Source organism: Antechinus flavipes, chromosome 1 (genome assembly GCF_016432865.1).
Source record: "Antechinus flavipes isolate AdamAnt ecotype Samford, QLD, Australia chromosome 1, AdamAnt_v2, whole genome shotgun sequence".
NCBI lineage: Eukaryota > Metazoa > Chordata > Mammalia > Dasyuromorphia > Dasyuridae > Antechinus > Antechinus flavipes.
In genome coordinates, this window is record NC_067398.1 from 682,227,857 (window position 1) to 682,241,940 (window position 14,084).

Genomic DNA, 14,084 nt, shown 5'->3' on the forward strand with positions numbered 1-14,084 from the left:
GTGTGACTTTAATCCTCAGGTTGTAAGATTCACCTTTTGATTCTTCTTCTCTGAGAAGATATCAGATACAATGAGAGGTAGTCTCTCTCTGGGTAGTTAGTGACTAACTATTGAACTCAGTACCTCTTGAATTTAGGATTATCCATGCAGTAATTCCAGTTTTTCAGATCCTTTACTCAGAAAGGGGAACAGCAGGCAGAAGAAATTATCCAGGAATGAGAAGATCCAGAGACTCCAGTCTCAGTCTCTCCTTGACAAGAACACTTTTTCTGTTGCCATGCTGCTGTGAGTGACCATTGATGCCAGGGAAAAAAGAACCCCATCCCTCTATTTGCTGTTATCCAGTCCAGAAGTTCAAAGGAAAGGAAGTATAGAAGGGGAACTAATGGGATGCATTTCCACAGCTCATTCTTGTAGACCATAGAGGGGGAAATTTCTTCTGACAAGAGTCTGTCATCCTGGGTCTCAGTCACCAATCATTAATTAAATAGTCACCATTCACCCTGTAACTTGCACCCTATCAGGGATATGACTGATTCCATGACAGATGCTGCATTCTAACGGGGGCTCATGCCCCACAATCCCATCAAGTTGATTAAGGGAATCATCTAATCAACCAGGGGTTCTTTTCATCATTCTTTTTTATACCCTTGTATCTTCAGCCTGGCACATCTGACAAACACAAAATAAATGTCTGTTGAATTATATTGCTTTGAATATGGCATAGCAACTCTCACTCTCAGGATTCTCATTAAACGTATAAATTTATATGTTAAAAACCCCCAGCTCATTAGGTGTCTAAGCCTTAACTAGACTTTCATCCGCAGTATGAAGTGTTTCCAGTTCTGTCTCCTGGGTGCCATAATTGGCATTTATTTTTTAGCAGTTGGGGGAGGAGTAGAATAATCTGCCCCTGTCCTTCCCCCATCTAGCACTCTCCATGATAAATGCTTCCAAATGGGATGAGGTGAGGCATCTGTCTCTGTCTCTCTGTCTCTTTCTGCCTCTCTGTCTCTTTATCTGTCTGTCTGTCTCTCTCCATCTCTGTCTCTTCTCTCTCTCTCTTAGTCTCTGTCTCTTTGTGTGTCTCTATCTCCTCTTTTTTTCTCTGTCTCTCTGTCTCTTTGCCTCTGTCTCTTCCTCTCTCTGTCTCTGTCTTTCTGATTTAAAATATGGTCATTCCCTTTTGATATTGTGATCTCCAATGAGTCTTGTGGAATAGATTGAAGGGAGTGAGTGAGTAGGAATAAGCATGCATATAGGCCCTACTATGTGCTAGGCACTGAACTAAGCACTTTACAAAAATTATCTCATTTGAGCCTCACAAAAACCCTGTGAGATAGTTGCTATTATAACCCCCATTTTACAATGGAAGGAACCGAGGTAAAAACTTGCCCAGGATCACATGGCTAGTAATGATCTGAATCCAGATTTGAACCCAGGTCTTCCTGATGCTAGCCGCAGTACTCTATCCAGTGTCCCTCCTACAAGGTGACTTTTTCATGTAATGTGATAGAGACGCCCCTCAAAGCATTTACCTGTTCTGCAGTCGGAACTTCCAAGACTCTGTTGTAAGCAATTTCTTCCTCAATAGAGGAAGCTAAGCTAGGGTTGTAGATCCTATAAGGAAGGCACAGAACTAGAATTATGGGATCTGATTTGACCAGAAAGTAGTAGATATATCTTTGAATAGATCTTCCAAGGGCTTTCTCTTCTTCCCTCACTCTTCCCTTCCAAGCCAAGGTAGCAGCCCCTATAATGGATTCTGAGTCTTTCTCCTTTTACATGGCCAGATGGATGAGACCTTGGCTCCTTTCCCTTTCCTTCTTTTCTCTCAAACTAAGGAGAAGAGCAGAGGCTTCTCCTACATTTTCATTTTCCCCTTCCTTTTTCTAGCCCAGGGGTCTTTAATCTGGGGTCCACATATTCAAAAGAGTCTATGGACAGATTTCAGAGGCATGTCTGTGTATTTGGAATTGAGGTAATTAGGTGGTACAGTGCATACAATGCCAAGCCTGGAGTCAGGAAGACTTATTTTCCTGCGTTAAAATGTGATTTCAGACACTTATTATCTATGTGACCCTGAGCAAGTCATTTAACCCTGTTTGCATCAGTTTCTTCATCTGTAAAATGAGCTGGAGAAGGAAATGGCAAACCATTCCAGTATCTCTGCCAAGAAAGCCCCAAGTGGGATAATAAAGAGTTTGATTCAACTGAAATAGCTGGACAACAAAAATATGAACTTGGATGGGGGCAAAATTATCTGGAAATTTAGCATGGAATGGAAGCAACAGAAAATATTTCTGAGAAAGATTCCAGAAGCCTCAATAGACAACCAAAAAGTCCAAGATCACAAAAAAGATTAAGAACCCCTGGTATGGAATTAATAGGAGAAATGTGACCTTGCTCTTGTGTTTTCTCTGTGTGTGTCTCTATCTCTATTTCTATTTCTGTCTCTCTCCTCTCTCTGTCTTTGTCTTTCTGTCTCTGTTTCTCTATTTCTCTGCCATTCTGTGTCTATCTCTGTGTGTTTTGCTATCTCTGTCTCTGTCCCTCCTTCCCTCCTCTCTCTTTCTCTCTTGCTCCTCTCTCTTTCTCTAGCCTTTCTTCCCTTTCTCTTTCTGTTCCCCCTCTCTCTGTCTCTTTTTTCTCTCTCTTTCTGTGTCTCTGTTTTTCTCTTTCTTCCTGTCTCTTTATCTCTTCTCTTTCTGTCTCTGTCTCTCTGTCTCTTTATCTCTTCTCTCTGTGTCTCTGTTTCTCTCTGTCTCTTTATCTCTTCTCTCTCTGTGTCTCTGTTTCTCTCTCACACTCCCTCTCTCTTTCTCTGTCTCTCTCTTTGTCTTTCTGTCTCTTTGTGTGTCTCTGTTTCTTCTCTCTGTCTCTCTATTTCTCTCTGTGTTGCTCTCTCTTTGTCTCTGTCTGTCTCTGCCCCCCCCCCGTGTATGTGTCTGTCTTTTCTCTCTCTCTCTCTCTTTCTTTCTGTGTGTGTGTCTGTCTGTCTCTGTCTCTGTGTGTGTGTGTGTCTGTCTCTGTCTCTATCTCTGTCTTTGTCTGTCTCTGCCCCACCTCTGTGTGTGTCTCTGTCTCCTCTCTCTCTCTTTCTGTCTCTCTCTCTCCCTCTGTGTTTGTCTGTCTCCTTGTCTGTGTGTGTGTGTGTGTGTGTGTCTGTCTGTCTGCCTGTCTGTCTATCTCTCTCTCTCTGACTCTGTCTCTCGCTGGCTCTGTCTCTCTCTGTCTCTCTCTATGTGTCTCTCTGTCTCCGTCTCTTTCTCTTTCTCTCTCTCTTTCTGTCTCTCTGCATCTATCTCTGTCTTTCTCTTTGTCTCTATCTCTCTCTTTCTCTCTTCTTTCTGTCTCTGTGTCTCTGTTTCTCTCTCTTTCTGTCTCTCTGTTTCTCTCACATTGGAAAGTTGAGAAGTCCTCATGACTCCATGTGCAGGGAGGTCCTAGTGTATCTACTACATGTCTCAATTGTAATTCAATGCCTTCTTCTAAATGTACATTATATTATTGGGAATGTGGTCACAAATTCTATTTTCAGCGGATGGGAGCCATTTTTGATAAATTTCTGGGCTCCTTGGGGAACTAACACTTCCCTAATACATGCGGCTGGTGGTGAGTTCATTGTAGACTTACTATGCCCTCAGAGTCCATGTGTTTGTCAATTCCCTTTGTATAATCTTTTTGTTGTTGTTGAGCAAAATTAGGTAATTGTTTCATGGGGCTGGTTCAGCTTTGCCAAAGCTTTCTAATTCTAGCTCTGAGAACAGTAATCAAGTTGGCACTACCATTGCTGGAGAGGACATGTTAATCAATTACTTTATGAAACCTCTGACTCTCTCGTCTAAAACTCTTCTCCCTGGCTGCCACCCCCTGTTTGTGGTGTCTTTCCCAATTAGAATATACAGCTAGGTTCCACTTAGTTTGCACAGTGAATACTATGAAGTGGCCACAGGTATTCGAGTTCACATTTTTTCTATTTTAATGTATTCCCTTTTTAATTTGTGTAATAAAACCAATATTTCCACAGCATAGTACAACAAAAAGATGATTGTATATGAAACCTCAAATCCACTATGAATGATTTTCATTTCTTTAAAATAAACAAGTTATCATGTAAATTTCCTTTTTTTCTTTTTTTTTCATTTTTTCTTCCCTCCTCTACTCACCACAGAGATGCTACCATTAGCACATATATACACATATATATGCATTATTATTCCATATATTTATTTATCAGCTTTTTCCTGTTTGTAGATAGAGACTTTTTCCATATATCCTTTATGGTTTATTTAAATATTGATAGTAATCAAAACAATTTATTCACTCAAAATCATTCTTAAAAACAATATTGCTATTATGTATATAATGTTCCCTTGGTTCTGTTCTTTTCACTCCTCATTATTTCATGCAAATCTTTATATGATTTTCTAAGATCATTGAACTCATCATATCTTATAGCACAATGATATTCTATCACAATCACATACTTCAAATTGTTCAACCATTTCTGCAATTTTCATTTTTTGCCATCACAAGAATGTTGCTATGAACATTTTAGAACATATAGGTTCTTTTCCTGTTTCCCTATTTTCTCTAACACTATTCTAAGTTATAATTATATAAAATGTGGTTTTTGATTCATGGGGTTCTAATCAGGACTTGAAAGCTCTTTGAGGGCAGGTACTTTATCTCTTCTTAGTTCTAGGTATTTTCTTTGGCTTTCTCCCTTCTCCAAATGCTCTCCATTTTCAATCCACTAACTGATGTCCCTGGATTTTGTTTTTGTTGTTTTGTTACTGTCGTTGAGTCATTTTTTTCAATCATGTCCAACTTTTTGTGACTCTATTTGGGATATTGGAATGGATTGTTATTTCCTTCTCCAGATTTTTTACATATAAGAAAATTGAAGCAAATAAGGTTCAATGACTCATCAGGGTCACATAGCTATTAAGTGCCTGAAGCCAAATTTGAACTCATGAAGATGACTCTTCTTAAATCCAAGACTGGCATTCTATCCATTATGCCATTTAGACGCCTCTGACTTCCTTTAGTTCCCAACAAAACAGTTCCATCTCTACAGGGAGCTTTTCCCAATCCCCCCTAACTCCAGTGTTTTTCCTTTGTCAATTATTTCTTATTTGTCCTGTACATGAGCTTCTTAATTTTTTTGCCATTTGTGACTCCTTTTTGCCTGAGAAATTTTCACATGATCTCAAGCATATAGACATATAAAATCAAACAGTTACTGATAATAAATCATAATCTGGGACCTCCACATTCAGTTATGAGATCCCATATGGGGTTGCAACCCATAGTTTAGGAAGCTGGGCTGTATGTAGCTTATTTGTATATATAATATTTGGTTACATATTGTCTTTTATTTTAGATTGTAAGCTCCTTGAGGACAGGGACTGTCTTTTGCCTCATTTTGCATCTCCAGGACTTACCATGGTACCTGGTACATAGAAGATACTTACTAAACATTGGTTAATTGATTCATTGACTGTGTTGGTATTGCCCAAGCATAGTGCCTGATACATAGAAAGTACTTAATATTTTTTTCAGTCACTCATTCATTTGTTTCAAAGTTTTAAAATATCCCAAGAGATCTAGTGAGCAATATTTTTATTGTTTCATAGTTTAATAGCTGATGGAAGCAGGATAAATTTTTTCCTCTTCTAGTGGACTAATAAGCCATCAGGTTCATAATGAGTGGACATTTTATCAGTACTGCTATCAAGTATCAAGGGTCAGATCCTAATATTGGAGAAATAGTTGAAAGTTTCCCCGGACCTTTTCTCTAACCAAGTTATGAGGAGAGGATAGAGTCCTTTTTGGAGGGAAGCTCAGACAACAGACTAAGGATAAGGCTCCTTGTAGGTAGAAAAATTAGTGAAAATCCAAATTACTCTGCAACTGAAAAGAGAAGAGATGGAATGTAATGCACAAGGAAAAACAAGAAGACTGATTTGACTATAAATCTTAAATTAATATATAATTGTCATTATCTTCATCCTCACCATAATTATCACTCTGTTGAGGAAAGCAGTGGATTAAAGGATTTAATTTGCCCTTGGGGAGAGGATAGATTTGTGATAGTGGAAAGAGGGAGAAAGACATTATTCTAGGTAGGAGGGATATCAAAAGCAAAATCTTGGAGGAAAAGGTAAATAATGGTTGTTAGGGGGAATATGGAGATCAGTCTAGATGGAAAGAGAAAGCATATTCAGCCAGTTGTAGAAAGTAGCATTGAAAAGGGGAAGAGGAAACTGATTGCAGAAATCTTCAAATACAACTTTGAAGAGTGGACCCCATCATGAGGCAATTTGTTAGAAACGCTGCTATAACACCAAGAGACATATAACTGAAGAATTTACACAGTGATTTCCAACTGAGTAGGTATTCTCAAGATGCCCAGTTCTCCAAAGGAAGAATTTGTTCTCTCCTCTCCCGCCTTCTAGTCTGGTCTGCAAAGCAGTCACAATTTGAAAATGTGTTACTCGTGGATTCATTTTATGGAAGATGCAAGTACAAGTAGAGACAGATGTGAAAATAGTGTAATTACATTTTCCCAATATTTAAATGAAAAATGAATGAGAAGTGGGAGTAATTTGCATGCCCTATAATTATTCTGCTCTCCACCAAATGTAACCTCCCCAAACTTTATATAAACACCAAGCAGTGTATGTTTGTGCATATTTAAATGAAATATCGGGTGGCACATTTGAATAAGGACATTGATAAATTTTGTGAACTTTGTGAAAAGCAAGCATCCTATAAATTGGGAGTAAACCATAATTTTGATTAAATTATATACAGAGGGAGTGGACAAGGCATCCATATAGAGACATATTCATCTTTGGCTTGGTTTTTCCCTGTATCTAATCTCTCCCTTACAACTATTAAGTCAGGGTTCCCAGAGTTATGTGAATTACTTCACTCGGGACCCCAGCAGTCATCCTCACAATCTTCCTTTAGGACCTAAGACAGCTCCCTACCTCCCAAGCCCAGAATCTCCTCCCAGAAGGATTTAGGAGACTAGAATTCTTGCTTACTGTATCTCAGTGAATTTGTGCCATTGACTAAATGACATCTTTTCTAACTCTCAAATTAAAAAATTTTGAATTTAAAGGCAATCAGATCTTAAATATTCCATACAGTTCCTGAAGTTGAGTTTTAGAAGCTGGGTATTGGCCAGTGGAGAGTTATAGAGGAAGACAATCAAGATGTGAAGAGGCTCTGCTTTATGCAATATTGAGGACTTATTGAAAAAACAGGGGATGTTTAGACTGGAAAAGAGTCGTCATTTATTATGGCTGTTTTCTAGTATCTGATAATCTGGTACCTCGAAAAATGTTTAGCCTTATTTGTCTTGGACATAGAGAGAAGACATAAGAGTATGGGTGGAAATTGTGAAGAAGCATATTTAGATAAAACAAAAAAACTTTTACAAGAATTTTCCCAAAGTTTATCCTGAGATAAGTGAGTTCTTCTTCAAGCAGAGACTGAATGCTACTTGTCAGATATATTATAAAATGTTCTTACTTGCACTCAGATTGAACTGGCTGCCTCCTAAGTTCCCTTCCAGCTATGAAATTCAATGATGCTACATGAATTGGAAAGTGTTCAGCTCACCAACAAGCACTGTGAGCTAACATTCCCGTCTTTGCCTCATGTAGAAACGGGATTGTCTAACATCAGTCTCCTGGACCTTACATTCAAAGCCAGCAAAATGTTTCCACATTTTTGGCCGGACCTAATATCTCATTTTCAGTGTTTATTAGAGATTATGCTGACCTTACTTGAGATGCTTCGGTTCTCAATGTTGGTCCAAGAATGGGTTCAAGAATTATGAAAAGCAATTTGGAATTATGCTCAAAAAATAACTAACATGTCAATACACAAGTTGAGTCATCTTAAGGAAGGGTCTCACAAGTATGATAAGGGAAAGGGAGGGTGGTTTGTGCATATTTGCAGAGGTCAAAATGGAATGTCACTTTCAAGGAACATCTAAGAGTCTACTTTGATTGAAATGAAAATACACAGAATCAGAGTATCATAGTTTTAGAGCTGGAACATTGGAGATTATCAAGGCAATTCTTCATTTTTACAGTTGAGTAAACTGAGGCCTAGAGAAGACAAATGGCTTGCCCAAGATTACACAGTTAGTAAATATTAAAGGTAGGATTTTAACTTGCCTCTCTGACACTAAGTCCTAGATGTTACTCTGTCACATAAGGTGGGGGGAGTGGGAGACGGGAATCACCAATAATAAGCCTGGAAATGTAGATTGAGCCTGACTGAGAAACATTAGATCATTTCCTTGTAATAAACATGTGATACTAGTGGCTGATTTATTATTCTCATTTAATAAATGAAGAAACTGAGGCTGAAAGATGAATTATGGGACTAGGGGGAATACCAGGACCAGAACTCAAGTTTTCTCATTCAAGATCTAACCCTCTGTTTATGATATTATACAGTCTCACAAAGGACATTTATAAAATGTTTTACATGTTAACAAAACATTTTTAATTCATTGTTCCAAGGATTCAAGTCTCAGAGTTGAAACAAACTGAATGAACTCCCACTTGAAGCCTTTCTTAAGTCCTCCTTGCTCTCTCACATTACTTTATATTTACATTGTAGAGATCCCAATAGTCAAAAAGACATGGGTCCCAGTCCTTACCTCTGCTACATACTGACTTTGGTTCTGAACAAATTACTGAATCCCACAGTACCCACAATCAAGTCTTGAATACCAGAGAATGAATCACGTTGGTTCAGTGGAATTTCCTCACTGTCTATTGCCTCTACCAATGAAATTATGGCATCAATTTTTTAAAAACATGTACTTTGCTTTCACTTATATATGTATAAGTTGTCTCTCCTGATAAAAGGCAAATTTCTTGAGGGCAGGGCTTTCTCATTTTTTTTTTCTTTGTAGGCATATTTTGCACATCGTAGGTACTCAATTAAGACTTATGGAACATATGGAATCATGACATTTAATTTAATAAGGCTTAAAAACAGGCTATGTATAATATGATTATGTGTAACATATATAATAAATTCATAGTTTCATATGCAATTTGATTTTGCTAACATTTGGAAATGAAAATTTCAAATCTGTTAATGATTCTCTAGTTCAAAATTTCAAAAATTAAATACCATGTATAAATTGATCATAGATCAATCTGATTACAATCTCTGATCACAAAGTTGTAAGGATTGAATGAGGTAATACTTATGAAACATTTAATTTAGTGGCTGGCATATGGTAGACACTTAGTAAATGCTTGTTCCTTGAACCTTAGAAGTCATCTGACCCAACCCTGTACAAATGGGGAAACTGAGATCCAGCAAAGTACAAGAATTTGCCTAGATTAAACAAATAATGAGTAGTAGAGAACAGATTTGAACATAGATCATCTGAGGAAGAATAATGCTTCAAATCTATGGTTTTCCCACTCCATACACCACACTCCCTAGCTTTCTCTTTTCCAAAGTCCCCCTCCTTTGCCATCTCCAATGTATGGAGGCAGATATACTATTGGCTTCTGAGATTCATTCTTGTCTTCCCTCCTTAGGTCTAGCCAAACCCATGGGTCTGGTGGAAGGGCCAGGAGGACTTGGCCAGGGTGGTATGGCAGCCACACTCCGAGATGACAGCCATGAATCTGAAACCAAATATGAAGAGTATGGTTACAATGCCCAGCTGAGCGACCGGATCTCCCTCGACAGGAGCATCCCAGACTATAGACCTAAAAAGTAAGTGGGAGTCAAAACTTTGCTCCCAAACTTGGGGAGGGGCATGGGAGGAAGGGAGAGAAGTCTTAAAGGACATCCAGGAGCCTCTGAGGATCCCTGATTTCTAATTTCTAATGAGGATTTTCTAATTTTTACTAAATTGTGTTGCCAGTGGGATTCAGACTAGTGGGTCCGGCAGCCTGTATCTTCCTAGAAAGATAACTCTGCTTCCAAACCTCTTCCATGTTCTCCTCTACATTGTGCCCATTTTTGTCTCTATATCTGTTATTTTCCTTTGTTGGAATATTTTTCTATTCACTTTTTCCTTCACCAAATTATACTCATTGTTCAAAATCCAGCTCAAGCTCCTCTCCTCCAGGAAGCTTGCTCTGATTATTTCAAACACCACTGGTCTCAACCTTCCCTAAATGGTCAACCAAGAAACAAGTATTTATTAAACATCTACTATTCATTTGATTATTATTATTTTTTTTTGCTGAGCCATTTGGGGCTAAGTAAGTTGCCCAGGGTCACACAACTAGAAGTGTTAAGTGTATGAGATCATATTTGAACTCAGGTCTTTCAACTTCAGGGCTTGTTCTCTATCCACCGCACCACCTAGCTGCCCCTATTCATTTGATTCTGAGATTTTTCTGGGGATAAGGAATGAAGGAAGAATTCAAGGCAAGACAAGGAAGGGGAGGAAGAAGGGGAAAAAGAAGGGAGGAAGAAAGAAGAAAGGAAGGAAGGGAGGGAAGAGGAAAGAAGGGAGGGAAGAAGAAAGGGAGAGAGGAAGGCAGAGAGGAAAAGTAAAAAAGGAGGGAGAGAGGGGAAGAAGGGAGGGAAGGAAAAAAGGAAAAGAGAAAAGGAAGGAGGAAGAGAAGGAAGTGTTTCCCTCCAAAGAATTTACATTCTATTAGCTAGGACAAGCAAGTTATTATCTATTTCACTCTGGGGGCTCTTAAGCACCAGCAATCTTGATTTACTTATTGCTTCATATGTTTGCTCACTGTTTTTCAAGTAAATTCTGAGTTTCCTGAGGGAAGGAAACTTGCCATATCCTCTTTGATGTCCCTTACTGCTCTGACCCTGTACCAAAGCTGATTACAGATAGCAAATCTAAACAGAGTTATATTTGCCTTTTTTAAAAATTTAATTTTTTGTTTTGTTTGTGATTATTCCTAACTTGACAAACTCTGACATTTTCATATGTATTATTTGATTGTTTCAGTCATGTCTGACTTTGTGACCCTATCTGGGATTTTCTTGGAAGAGATACTAGAGCAGTTTAGCATTTCCTTCCCAGCTAATTTTACAGATGAGGAAAGTGAGGCAAACAGAATTAAGTGACTTGCCTAGGGCCACATAGCTAGTAAGTATCTGAAACTAGATTTGAATTCAAGATGAATCTCTCTGACTCCAGATCTGGCACTCTGTCCTCTGTGTCACTTACCTGCTGCCCACCTAAGACCAGCTCTAATTCTGTCCATTTTTATATGTAAATAACAGCAAAAAAGGATTGAATGTGAAAATTTGAATTTCTATTGCAGACAGATTATATCTATCTACTTGTATCTGCCTTATAAAATTTATTAATTTATTTTAAGTTTTTTTTAATTTTGAATTCCAAATAATCTTCACCTAAACACCCACTCCCACAACCACTGAGAAGACAACCATTGTGATATCCATTACACATGTGAAATCATGCAAAACCTATTTCCGTATTAGCTGTATTTCCCAAAAAAGCAAGAACAACACAGAAAGTGAGAAAATTATGCTCCATTTTTCTCTCAGACTCCATCAGTTCTCTCTTTGGAAGTGAATAGCATTTTTTTGATATGACTCCTTTGGAACTGTATTGGATCAGTGTATTATTGATCAGAGTAGTTCAAGTCTTTCATAGTTGATCATCAATACATTGCTATTATTATGCATACTGACCTCCTGGTTCTTCTTGTTTCACTTTACATCAGTTCATTTTGTTCTTGCCATGTTTTTGGTATTGTTTTTTTTCTGAAACTACCCCCTTTGGTATCTCTTATAGCACAATAAAACTCTATCACAATCATACATCACTGGACATATTGTTTAACCATTCCACAATTGATGGGTATCCCCTCAATTTCCAACTTTTCGCTACCACTAAAAGAGTGTTATAAATATTTTTGTACCCATAGACCCTTTTTCTCTTTCTATGACCTCTTTGAGAAACAGAACTAATAGTGATATTGCTGTGTTATAAGTTTTATACAGTTTTTGGTGTATAGTTCCAAATTGTTTTACGGAATGGTTGAATCAGTTCGCAACCTCACCAACAGTTTATTAGTTTACTTATTTTTCCTTCATCTTCTCTAGTATTTGTCATTTCTGAAAGGTATAAGGTGGTATTCCAGAGTTGCTTTAATTTTCATTTCTCAAGTCAATAGTGATTTAGAATATATTTTCATATGACTAGATCATTTTGATGTCTTCTGAAAACTGCCTGCTTTTATTCTTTGACCATTTACCAACTGAGGAATGGCTCTTATTTTTATCAGTTTAACTCAGTTCTTTATTCAGTAGGTATTTGAAAAATGAGACTTTAGCAGACAAATTTGCAAAAAAAAAAATTGATATTACTTCATTTTCTATGGTATCTTTTAGCATAATGCACTTTCCCTGATTATCTCTTTTAATTAGGTCTATTTCTGATTTTGCATCATCTGAGATCATGATTGCTATTCATGTCTTTTTTTTTTTTTTACTTCAGCTGAAGCATATTAAATTCTGCTCTAATTCTTTATTTTAACTCTCTGTATGTCCTTCTGTTTCAATTTTATCTTTCATAAACAAAATTATTAGATTCTATTTTTTAATCCATCCTTCTGTCTACTTCTGTTTTATGAGTAAGCTCATCCTATTCACATTTGTAATTATGATTACTGTGTATTTCCCTCCATTTTATTTTCTTTTATTTCTTCCTTTCTCCCTTCTTACACCCTTCAATCTCTCTCTTTCCTTCCTCTCCTCTCTTGCCCTCTTTCTCCCCTGTTGTTTCTCAAAAATCTATTTGGCTTTTAACCACCAACTCCCTTAATCTGTCCTCCCTTTTGTGATCCCCTTTTTTCTTTTATCCCCCTCCCCAAGTATTTCCCTATTGTGTAAGCAACATGTCTATATAGAACTAAATATGTGTGACTCATATAGATAGATAGATAGATAATTTTTGCTCTTTAAATCAATTCCCATAAGAGTTTCGGTCATTGCCCATCCCCTCATTACCCCTTTATTATATAAGCTCTTCTTTGAACTTTTATTTGAGAAAATTTCTCCATTATCCCTCTCCACTCCCTTGTCTTCCTCTTGATTTTTTTTAGATCATTCCAATATAATTGATACTCACCCATGCCCTTTGTCTATGTAAAATCCTTTATGTTAAAGGTTGTAGGAGTTATATTATCATCTTTCCATAAAGGAATATAAACAGTTTAACTTTATTGAGTCCATTATAATTACCATTTCATATTTAACTTTTTATTCTGCTTTTGAATCTTCTGTTTGAATATCATTTTTAAAAATTACCTCTGTTCTTTTCAACAGGATTGCTTGAAAGGCCTTTATTTTATTAAATATCCATTTTTCTGAAGGATTAAACTCAAATTTTTTTGGGGGGGTCAATTATTCTTGGTTGTAATCTAGTTTCTTTGCCTTCTGGAATATCATATTCCAAGCCCTTTGGTCCTTCAATGTGAAAGTCACTAAATTTTCTGTGATCCTGACTGTGGCTCCATGATATTTGAATTGTTTCTTTCTAGCAGCTTCACGTATTTTCTCTTTGATAGGGAGTTCTGGAATTTAGCTATAATATTCCTGGGAGTTTTATTTCAGAATATCTTTTGGGAGATGATTGAATTCTTTCAATCTCTATTTACCCTCTGTATCTAATGTATCAGGGCAGTTTTCTTTGATAATTTCATAAATATTAATCTATGCTCTTTTCTGATCATACTTTCAGGTAGTTAAATAATTCTTTAATTATTCCTACTTGATTTATTTTCCAGGGCATTATTTTCCCTGTTGTTCCACATTTTCTTCCATTTTTTCATTCTTTCAACTGTCTTTTGTTGTCTCTTGATGTCTTGTGGGTCATTAGTTTCCATTTTTATGATTCTAATTTTTAAGGAATTATTTTTTTCAATGAGTTTTTGTACTTCCCCTTCCCCCATTTAGCCAATTCTGCTTTTTAAGAAGTTCTTCAGTGAATGTTTGTGCCTCACTTACCAAGTTATTAATTCTCTTTTCATAAATTTCTTAAATCACCCTCATTTTTTTCCTCCATTTTTTTCCCT

General features: G+C 37.1%; 1 protein-coding gene across 1 annotated transcript in view; it reads left to right on the top strand.

The window, feature by feature from the left end:
- Positions 1-14,084, top strand: part of GALNT9 (polypeptide N-acetylgalactosaminyltransferase 9) — a 277,398-nt gene that overhangs the window by 61,687 nt on the left and 201,627 nt on the right. Inside the window, exon 2 of the mRNA XM_051972578.1 lies at positions 9,594-9,774. Coding sequence (XP_051828538.1) covers positions 9,594-9,774 — 181 coding nt within the window. The remainder of the gene's footprint in view (positions 1-9,593; positions 9,775-14,084) is intronic.